Source organism: Lagenorhynchus albirostris, chromosome 1 (genome assembly GCF_949774975.1).
Source record: "Lagenorhynchus albirostris chromosome 1, mLagAlb1.1, whole genome shotgun sequence".
Lineage (NCBI taxonomy): Eukaryota > Metazoa > Chordata > Mammalia > Artiodactyla > Delphinidae > Lagenorhynchus > Lagenorhynchus albirostris.
In genome coordinates this window covers 187,798,604-187,810,661 of record NC_083095.1, presented here as the reverse complement: position 1 = coordinate 187,810,661, position 12,058 = coordinate 187,798,604, and the positions used below count along the sequence as shown (strand labels likewise).

The 12,058-nt window shown below is 38.1% G+C and overlaps 1 protein-coding gene across 1 annotated transcript in view; it reads right to left on the bottom strand.

The window, feature by feature from the left end:
• STAM (signal transducing adaptor molecule) overlaps positions 1–12,058 on the bottom strand; it is a 69,658-nt gene that overhangs the window by 43,359 nt on the left and 14,241 nt on the right. The window contains exon 2 of the mRNA XM_060162664.1: positions 9,885–9,969. Within this exon, the coding sequence (XP_060018647.1) occupies positions 9,885–9,969 (85 nt within the window). The remainder of the gene's footprint in view (positions 1–9,884; positions 9,970–12,058) is intronic.

Genomic DNA, 12,058 nt, shown 5'->3' with positions numbered 1-12,058 from the left:
AAAGGGCAAAACACTGAATACAAATATCAAATTCTGATTCTGAGCTTGTTAAATAGGTATTTCTTATGAGATAGCTGATGGAACATGAATATAGTCTACAAATTATGTTATTTGGCTATTTAAAGAACAAGTTCACGTGCCCGAAGGACTTCATCAGAAAAGGAGGTAAACTTCTACATACTAAATATTGAGGGTTAATGGAAGTATAGATAACAGTCACTGAATACTTAAATTTAGTATGATATTTTGAGTTTCCCAGATCATATAAAACTGGAGTATATTTCAGTGAAACAGAATACAATGTAATATAACATATGGGAGAGAGAGGAATCACTAAAAACAATAAAATTGGTATGTCTTGACTCATAATTTAAAAAAAATTTTTTTTAATAATTATTTATTTTTTGGCTGCATCGGGTCTCAGCTGTAGCACGAGGGATCTTTCATTGTGGCACGTGGGCTCTTCGTTGCAGTGCACAGGCTTCTGAAAAGGCTATACATACTATATGATCCTAATTGTATGACATTTTGGAAAAGGCGAAATTATAGAAATAGTAAAAAAAAAAAAAAAAGAAATGAATGGTTGTCAGGGGTTCAGAGAGAGAAAGGAGAGGGATGAATTGAGGGAGTGCAGGACATTTTAAGGATGGTGAAACTACTCTGTGTGATACTGTAATAATGGATAAGTCATTATGGGCTTGTCAAAACCCATAAAACTGTATAATATAGAGTGAGCCAATGTAAACTATAGACTTTAGTTAATAATAATGTATCAATATTGGTTCATTATTTGTAACATATACCACACTAATGCAAGATGTTAATAATAGGGGAAACTGCATATAAGGGGTGGGAGTGGGTTATGGAATTCTTCGTACTATCTGCTCAATTTTTTTTTTTTTTTTTTTATTTGCGGTACGCGGGCCTCTCACTGCTGTGGCCTCTCCCGTTGCGGAGCACAGGCTCCGGACGCGCAGGCTCAGCGGCCATGGCTCACGGGCCCAGCCGCTCTGCGGCATGCGGGATCCTCCCGGACCGGGACACGAACCCGTGTCCCCTGCATCGGCAGGCAAACTCTCAACCACTGCACCACCAGGGAAGCCCTCAATTTTTTTCTAAACCTAAAATTGTATTAAAAAAAACAGTCTATTAATTATAAAACAAAAAACGAAACCATAAAGAAAACATGAGATAATTCTACTAAAACCCTGGAGAAGGCAAGTCTCGTATAACTCAAAATTCTAAACACTGTAAGACTGATAAATTCAGCTATATAAAAATCAAAATTTTCTAAATGGAAAAAACAACAAAACAAAGTCAAAAGAATAATGGAAGGAGTTCCCTGGTGGTCCAGTGGTTAGGACTTGGCGCTTTCACTGCCAGGGCCTGGATTCGATCCCTGGTCGGGAACTAAGATCCCACAAGCTGTGTGGCGCAGCCAAAACAACAAAAAACAAAAAATAATGGAAAAATATACGCAATTCATAAAACAAACAAGATATGTCCCTAACACATCAAGGACTCCTAGAAATGAGGAAAGGATGGATACAGACAGTTCACAGAAAAGGAAGCACAAACAGCTCTTAAATACAGAAAAAGATGTTCATCCCAGAAAACGGTAAGAATGTACCTTTGACTCTGGAAGACCACCCACCTCAAGCCTCTTCACCTTTATGGAAAGGGGTCAAAGGGAGCCCCGACCACTCCTTCCCAGGACTCCAAGGTTCCTTCTGCAGAAGTCAAGACCAAGTCTTGGGCACCCAACTTTCTCTACGATCCAATAATTGAGAACTTGAGAACATATGCCTGTTATTCTTGTTTAGACAAGTCCCTACAAGAAGCTCCAGACTATCCTCTCCATCATTAAACAGCTCTGCATATCCATTACTCCCCAGCTTCTGCAATCTTTCCACTGGACCCTCTAGAAGTCACAGCCCATGACCAACAAAAGGCCCTACCCCTGGTCCTTCTGCTCTACAGAGAACTGGCTCTCCAAGGAAGGTAACACTTCTCCTGCAGCCACCTCAAGTGGTAGCTTTCGGTCTTCCATGGCTCTTGTACCTCCTAAATGAAGGGTCCTCTTTGCTCCCTTTGCTACTTCAAAACCACTCTCCCTCCCTCTTTCCTAAAACAGCCGAGTTCAGATCTTCTCATTTAAAAAACCTCACTGCCCCCTCATCTTTCAATGATTTTAACTCCTGGCTCACTGCCGCTCTCTCTAATGTTACTTCTGTCTTAACGGAAGTGATGCTTCCAACACCATTGGCTTTTTGACTCCACCTTATTATTAACCGTCAAGGTCTACAAACTCCATTTCAAGGATTCCAACTATCATCTTCCATTTCTATAACCCACTCACTCTCTTTATACCCACCTCTGTGCTTGCTCAGGGCGACTCACCTCTGCTCCAGCTAGCCCGTACCTTTCAAGTTCTTAGAAAGCGCCAAGTGTCCTCTACCCTGCAGCATTCACGTGAAGGCTGTTCCCTCTGCCTGGGACCTCTGCTTGCAGCTCTTTGCTTCTTCTCAACTTTAAAATCATAGTATAAATGTTATCCCTCACGCCTGTGCTTCCCTGAAAAACCTAAGTAGGTCTCCCTTTTATTCTCCACTGAAGCCCTCTGCTCACTATCTTCTTAGACCATTACCTGTTTATTTCTATCTTCCACTGGCAAACTGTTACCATAGCTGATGACAAAGGCTGTACCTGCTTTATTCACCACTCTAGACCCAAAGCATGATACCCAGCCAGTACTCACTGTTTGTCAAATAAAAGAAAAAACGACTGATACAAAAAGAATGAAATGAACTGAAGTAATTCTGTGACATTAAGAAAGTGAAAGAGACCAGGAAATCAAGATCACGCTTTACAAAAAAGCCTTTAATTTTATTCCTGCTATAACTCTTCCCCTAGTTTAAATTACATTTTAAAAAATCCTAAATATGAATCAGATTGTCATTTGTTAACTAGAAAAAACTAGAGTCCCTACAGCTGTTGTGATGATTAAATAAAATGTTTATAAGGCACTTAAACAAGAGCCTGCAGATAATAAGCAGTCAGTAAATGCTGGCTATTATCCTTAACAGACACTGAAAAGACTTTCAAGCCTAAGGCCAGTAAATGGAGGGTATGATCATTACAAGACATATGTTGGAAGAAATCTGTTTCTAGAACTGATGCTGCCCTTCCAACTTGAAGAAGTCTAGGTCAGAGATTACTCTTCCCTTAAAAAATCAGGACATATTCTATCAACCTCCAGCTAAAGGTCAGAAGTAGTCAAAGCCCGGGTCCAGGACAAGACAACATAAAGCCAATGAAAAATATTTTTAACAAACTCTTTCCCAAAGGCTTATATTTATATTTTTCACAAAATATCAGTAATGACTATCATTTTCTCCTTCTAATTCTGTACGAATAAATCAAAGACTTACTATCCAAATAGATCCCTTATCCAAGTAAAGAAAAAAGTTTATCACGTTGTCCACTCTCAGTCAACTATATTTTTGTCTAAAGCTAAACAAAGACAGTTAAGACATAAAATAATAGTACAAATTAATCTGGATGTCAATTACAGAATTTTAACTTTAACTTTTTATTGTGGATAATCAACACCCACCCTCACATCTATTTTTTATATATGAAATTATAATCAAATCAATCAAAACTAATAGACAAAAGCTATTTATTATGGGAAGCTATGTATTATGTTAAAGAAAACTGCTACTATTATTCTGAAAGTTCTCTTGATTCTGAACAGAGACTTTTCAGTCCATCATATGACATGACTGGCTAAGTATTTTTCAGTACTTAGACGTTGGAAGAACCGCACACTAAAAATCACGTGAATATCTTTGGAAATCAGAAAAAAATTTTCAGAATTTTTAAGTCCAGTATATTCAAACATTTCAGGCTGACAGGATATATTAGGGAATTAAGTAATTACAAATGCAGAATAGTGTATAATATGCTTATTGTCTATTACGGCAGGGAAAAGATATTCGTATTTGTGTAAAGAAACAATGGAAAGGTACAAAAGAAACAAAAGTGGTTACCTATAGAGGATGGAGGAGGGAAACAGGAACAGAAGTTAGACTTGTCAATGTTCATCTTTTTAAACTGTTTTAAATTTTGAGCCATGTGAGTATTTTTGAAACAAAAAAGTACATATTTCATAAGCATAAGTATTTCTTTAAATCAACAAACATAAATACACACGTACGTGTGGCTCAAAGAACAGTACTTTTTTTTTAAAGAGGAAGAATTAAAGAGGGTTTTTCGAAATACTGCTGGAACCATGTTTCTGGGTCACAGTTCTCTGACCAAATGAAATTTCACAATAATTGGCTCTTCATTTCCCCTTAAAAATTGAGAATATTTCCCAAACAACCATAACTCCAAAACAGATGACACGAAAAAAAGAAAGGAAGGGAGGGAGGGAGGGAAGAAGGAAGGAAGGAATTCTTTAAAAAGGGCCCAAAAGGATTTTTAAATATTATTTTCTTAGGGAAGAAAGACTTTAATATAAGTTACTTTATGCACTAAATAATTCTACAATATATTGCTGGTTACAAATCATTTTGTTTAAAAAAGAATCTTACTGAAATAGAAATGCTTTTCTTAAAGTTCCCTCAACTGTCCCTAAATCTGTCCTCTTAAATAGATCTGTACATTTTGTAAAATTACAGATTAATACCATATGGCAATGTTTTTTTTAAAAAAAAAAACCTAGACTGTTGCCTAGTATACAAGTAACCTGATGAACTGCATTCCCGTCCATAACGTGCCTCTACTTCAACCTGCCCTATCTACATTTGCCTCAGGAAAACTCATGTCCCCTTTTCCCTCTCACACCAATGACATGTCTCAGTCTTTTCTAAAGCACACCAGGTACCTAGAATACTTCACTGACAACCTACAATACTGGTTCAATATTCTCACGCTACCATCAGCAACCCATACTAAACATATATATCTAGATTCCTAGACAACATAAACCAGATTTCCATGTTTTCCATATAACTAATTATGAAATAATTTTAAAAATTAAAACCAAACAGTAAGTGGTTACCAGGTTCTGGGGAAGGGGGAAGTGGTAAGTTGTTTAACAGGCAGAGCTCACTTGGGGATATGATGAAAAATCTGGAGATGGACAGTGGTGATGATCCCACAACAATGTGACTGTGCTGAATGCCACAAACTTGGGTCAAAGAAAATGTTTTCATGTATAATAATGCACTTGCCTTTATAATAATGCAGTCATAAAATATTTTTATTACTTTTTTATGGAGAAAGGGAACCAGGAAGACAAAAGTACTGACGGCCCATGAAAGTCAAAATGTGGCCCTGATGCTTATTTCCTACTATGAAATCATCAAGGTACAGCAAGAAAGTGAAAATAATGAAAATACAACTGGATATGAATGTAAACATTATTTTTAAAGAGAAATCACACACATAAGCAAATTTTGTGGGTTTGATTTTTTTAAACCCTAGTAATATTAGAATGGCATCTCAATTACTACACAATCCTTTTCAAACAATTCTTTATTAATAAGAGCTATAAAGAGATATCACATTTCCATAAACAAACAAATAAATACTTGCAAATTAACTTAATGAGAATTTAAAGGAACTAGAGAGCAAGTATTAAGGAAGAAAAAATAAGTGAAAAAGAAAAAAGGAAAAGAAGGGAAGAGGAAAGGAAAAAAATATTGATTAAAAACAAACAGAGGGCTTCCCTGGTGGCTCAGTGGTTGGAAGTCCGCCTGCCGATGCAGGGGACGCGGGTTCGTGCCCCGGTCCGGGAGGATCCCACATGCCGTGGAGCGGCTGGGCCCGTGAGCCATGGCCGCTGAGCCTGCGCGCCCGGAGCCTGTGCTCTGCGGCGGGAGAGGCCACAGCAGTGAGGGGCCCGCATACCGCAAAAAAAAAAAAAACAGAACTACCTCTCATTATTTAAATTAGCAAAGCTGAAAACACTTCCTAAGTAAATTCATAGATTTAGCATAATGTCAATTTAAATCTCCAAAGTATAATGAAATACTAAGGAAAAATACTGAGAGAGAGTATCTTGTCTAAAGTAAACTTGAAAAAATTAAAGAATGAGGATTATCTAAACCTACTGATACTAGATAACAACAAAAAGCAAATAGAAAACAATTACTTAAAGCTATAAATTAGTACATTTTAAGTACACAAGGACAACATGGATGGAACCTTGAAGGCATTATGCTAAGTGAAATCAGTCAGACAGAGAAAGACAAATACTATATGATCTCACTTATATATGGAATCTAATAAAATCAAACTCACAGAAACAGAGAACAGACTGGTGGTTGTCAGATGGGCAGAGGGGTGAGCAAAATGAATAAAATGGGTCAAAAGGTACAAACTTCCAGTTATAAGTAAGTTCTGAGGCTGTAATGTACAGCATGGAGAGTACAGTTACAATACTTTGTTGCACATATGAAAGTTGCTGAGAGAGTAGATCTGAACAGTTCTCATCACAGGAAAAGACAGGAAAAAAATAACAGATTATCATTTCTAGTATAATAATGTTAACATGAAGAAAAACAAATTGATCTCTTTAAATCTCCATGACACATCATACAGGATTTTTAGGTGGGTTACAACTTTATTTTTTAACTAGAAAAATATGGAATATTTCTAGTAATGAAAGGGAGTTTGTCCTTTCATTTCAAGCAATTAATCAAATTATTATAAAAAGTATCTACAAAATGAAGACTACCAAACTAAAGATAAAAAGAAAACTGATGGAGTGAAAAGAGAGAGGAGGGACTTTGCAACTGGAATGCTAGATAAAAGTTTTATCTCCAAAATACACAGGGATGGAGCTAGGTCGATACCTAGTCCTCAACAGACAAACTGTCACAAAATATCATTTTAATCAAAAAGAGGCAGGTTTGACATAAATACACTACTATGTGTAAAACTGATAGCTAGTGGGAACCTGCAGTATAGCACAGGAAGCTCAGGTCGGTGCTTTGTGATGACCTAGATGGGCAGGATGGGAGGGGATATATGTATACATATAGCTGATTCACTTCGTTGTACAGCAGAAACTAACACAACATTGTAAAGCCATTAAAAAAAAAAAAGAGGCAAAGGTGTATCCACTTAACCATGCACCAGATACTATTATAAACACTTTATATATATTAACTAATCTAACACTCAAAACAAGCCCCCTATAAAAAGATACTTTTATTCTCTTGTAGCAAACTAGAAAAGAAAGTTACTATTTACCCACCAGTGACACAGCTAAGCAGTCAGAGCCAGGATCTGAACCCAGGCAGTCTCACTCCAAAGGCCATGCTCTCAGCCACTAAGTTATTTGCTTTCCTCTTCACAACAAAAATTCATAGACCTTTCATCCTACAAATCTAAGTCTACTAGATGTATATAAATTACTATTATACAAGGCAAAACACAAATAAGATTGGTTTTAATAGAGTGTTTTGAGGATTCAGGTTTTCGATAATGATTTTCAGTACTAGGGATAAGGAAGGCCTTTGTGGAAGAAATAATATCCATAGTGGGTCTGGAAGGATATGAGACACAGAGATAGGAGATGGGAGAAGAGAATATTCGTCACTGAAGGAACACAATGACCAAAAGCATTACAATAAAGCAGAAAAGCACTGGCAGCTCAAATATTTGAGTTGAAAAGATCAGTAACTACAAAAGAATTAAATGAAAAATAAATGATTCAGAGGCCTAAGGAGGTTACTAGACTTAACTCAGTATGGAAGACAGGGGAGTAACATGGTCAGAGTTGTCATATGGCCACCGGCTATAAGAACTGGACAGAAAAGAGATGGAAACAGAAGGAAACACCAGATGGTTAATTCACTAGGCTAGGCGTGGTTAAGGATGGCTCAAGTAAAGTGGGGCCAATAGACGTAGAGAAAAAGGAACAGACACATAACACACAGTAACTACTCAAACATCAACTAAATTAAGGAACTAACCAGGCCGGAAAGGATGCAAAGACAACAAAGGGGATGGTCGAGGCCACAATCTTCGGAACCTGCCAGAGGGAGCACATTACGTACTAAAAAGGGCTTGACTGACGGGGTGGAAAGGACTTAAACACAAACTGCCCCACCTGGTTTGACCAATGTTCAAGAACTTAACTAAGGAGACTCTATGGCATCAATATCGTGAGAGATATTATGGAGGCGTGCTGACAGAATTTAGTAAAAAGCTAAATGCAGAGGAGAGTCTGAGGCTTTAGGTGTGCATGAAAGAATAACCTTGTCATTAACAGAGACAGGGGACAAAGGAGGGAATGTAGGTTTAAAGCAAAAGGAGACATGAGTTCAGGATTCTAGATGTGAGGCCGCGGCTTATGTAGTGTGATGTTCAGAAATTATGCTGCATCCCCAATATTAGTGCTTGAGTTAGGGATTCAGAGCTAAAACTACAGATGTCACATAAAGAAATTTGAAAGCTGGGAGATTTCAAAAGAAAAAGTATCAGGTAAAAAAATGGATCAAAGAAAGTTTAAGGAACTATCTCTATTTAGAAGGGAAGGAAGAAGAGCCAGAGAAGGCACCATCAGAGAGTTAAAATTACCACCAGAAGAATCAAGCAGAATCCAGCAGTGCTCCCAAACATTCTTCACATGAAAGTACGTAAATAAAACAATATTTGTGTGGCACAAAGGGGTAAATGTGGCTACTAATAACTGGACGTTATTAGCCCAGGAATGAAGGAAACCATTACTCTGTACATCAGTAAATCCCTTTGCGGCACTGATGAGAAAGCCCTGTAGTACCAAAAAGTCTGTATGCCAGAAAGTTTACAATTCTATTTCCCTAAAACTGTCTCTCTTTCAACAGTCACTGATTAGTTGGGTCGAATGGGCACATGTGACAGAGAAGAAAAGAACACAGAAATAACAAAAAAACTTGGTAATTGAGAAATCACTGATGAATTTAAAAATCAGCGGGAATGAAAACAACCTAAATATCCATCAATAGATGAATGGATGAAGAAGATTTGGGGAATACACACACACACACACACACACACACACACACACACACACACACACACATACATATATATATAATATTCCATTGGATATATATATCCATTGTGTGTGTGTACACACACACACACACACACACACACACAATGGAACACCACTCAGCCATAAAAAAGAATGAAATAACACCATTTGCGGCAACATGGATGGACCTAGAGATTATCATACTAAGTGAAGTCAGAAAGAGAAAGACAAATATCATACGATATCACTTATATGTGGAATCTAAAATATAACACTAATTAACATATCTACAAAACAGAAACAGACTCACAGACATAGAGCACAGACTTGAGTTTGCTAAGGGTGGGTGGGGGGAGGGAAGGACTAGGAGTTAGGGATGAGCAGATGTAAACTATTACATAGAGAATGGATAAGCAACAAGGTCCTCCTGTAGAACACAGGGAACTATAGTCAATACCCTGTGATAAACCACAATGGCAAAGAATATGAAAAAGAATATATGTATAACTGAATCACTTTGCTGTACAGCAGGAATTAACACAACATTGTAAATCAACTATACTTCAATAAAATTTTTTTTAAAAATCAGTGGGAAAAGTTAGATTTCAGAAGGCAATTATGGACAAGGGAGAATAATTAAAGTATCAACATTGTTACCAGTCATGTTGTTCCTCCTGGTTACAGGGGGTAACCTAAATGGGATGATTCCTCAAATCTCACTAGCAAAAACATTCTCTTTTTAAACTAAATTGTGATTGTAGTATGCTTTACCTTCTAACTCTTGTTTCATTCATGTTAATAAACAGGAAGAATAAATAAAAATCCTTTGAAACTTTGCAACACTTACCCAGTGCGAGACTGACCGACTTTATCACAAATATCCAAAATGAGGCCCCAATCCTCAGCAGTATTCATCTCACTGGTTGCTTTCTCTGTATATTATAAAAAGAAATCGCAGACACATTATTTTTAAAAATCTTTACGAGGTAAATGATCGCATTCAAATTACCAAACTGTAGTATAATCAAATATCAACAAATCACAATAGTTGTCAACACCTGGTTAATGAAATATTTAACTCCATCTTTAAAAGGAGGTAGGGCACCTTTATTACCTATCATAATTATTTTCCCCATTTATACTTCATTTGTTTGTTACTTAGTATCAAAAAAAATAGGCCACTGATTTTTTGTTATAAAAATACACCCGCAGGCGCACACACACACGCGTGCGCACAAATCTATCCCTTTCTGCACACAGAAAGACTAAAATAAGGAATACTTTCATTCAAATAATTCTTAGCTTTACTCGCCAGCAAAAGAGCATGACTAGGCACAGATCTCTAACAAAATGTTTCAGGTAATTAAATTAATTAACTATCTAGTTTTGCTGATTCTGTTGTTGCCGGGGGCGGGGGGGGGGGAGCGGTGCTGAGCAAAAGAAAACCAAGCTTTAACTGAATATGTTCCCTTAAATAAAAACTTGACAAGTTGAAAACAACAACAGAGGTATGGCAGATTGAACCAAATCACCTAATTTAGATCCCTTTCTTAATTACAATAAAGGGACTTTTTTCTTCTTTAACACAAACACACAAGGATAAGGAAAACATGAGAAGTAATAACAGCAACAATATCTCAAAAGCTATAGGACAACATTGATACATGGTAAACTACTTAGAAGACCCAAGAAAGGTGAATCCTGTATTGGCAGTAAGAAAAAAAAGCTTAAGAACCGTCTCGGTGCTTTGGGACAACCTAGAGGGGTGGGATAGGGAGGGTGGGAGGGAGGCTCAAGATGGAGGGGATATGGGGATATATGTATGCATATGGCTGATTCACTCTAACACAGTATTGTAAAGCAATTATACTCCAGTAAAGATCTATTAAGTAAATAAATATTAAAAAATAAAAAAAGAACCAGTCTGTTGAATCCTCAGAAAATTCAAGTACTCATAGCAGAAAGAATGTCTGCAATTAAGAACGAAGAAGAAAAAGAGGACCTCCAAGTTAGCAAAATCGGTTAATGCTGTTTGAAATGTAGGTAGTCCCTACTTTGCTTCCTTACAGGCTCTAGCAATCACCTCTCCCCCTCGGAGCAAAAGAGTGATGGTTTACTTTCTGCAGGTAAAGCAAATTTCTTTTCTAGACAAGGAGATACCAGGTATAGTTGAGACTTAGGCACTAAAAATAAGCAATTACTTCCATTTTCCAGTCCAGCATGTAAGGAGCTTGGAAGTATTCACTTCATCCTAACAAGTAAAACAGTAAACAAAGTGAAAAGTCAACAACTCTTCTTAGATGCCTCAGAAGTGAGGTCACAGGGCAAACTGCTGCCCCCAAAATGAGACAAACAGATAGGTGGATATACAGAATCACAACTTAACAGAGCAGAAGCCCCTGAGCAGAAACATCTCCAGGAACCAGTACCAGGGCACAAAAATCTAAACTGAAACTGCCAAACTGCCAGAGGAGAAGTGTGCACAAGTCGGAGACTTAAAACTCCAGAGAAGCCTAGGCTTAGGGGAGCCCCCACACTTTATTTATTTATTTATTTAGTTTTTTTTTTTTTGCGGTACGCGGGCCTCTCACCGCTGCGGCCTCTCCCGCTGCGGAGCATAGGCTCCGGACGCGCAGGCCCAGCGGCCATGGCTCACGGGCGCAGCCGCTCCGCGGCACGTGGGACCCTCCCAGACCGGGGCACGAACCCGTGTCCCCTGCACTGGCAGGCGGACTCTCAACCACTGCGCCACCAGGGAAGCTCCCCCCACACTTTTGTGAGCTTTTTTTTTTAAATAAATTTATTTGTTTTATTCATTTATTTTTGGCTGCATTGGGTCTTCGTTGCTGCGCGCGGGCTTTCTCTAGTTGCCACGATCAGGGGCTACTCTTCATTGCTGTGCATGGGCTTCTCATTGTGGTGGCCTCTCTTGTTGCAGAGCAAGGCCCCTAGGCGTGCAGGCTTCAGTAGTTGTGGCACACAGGCTCAGTAGTTGTGGCTCGCGGGCTCTAGAGCGCAGGC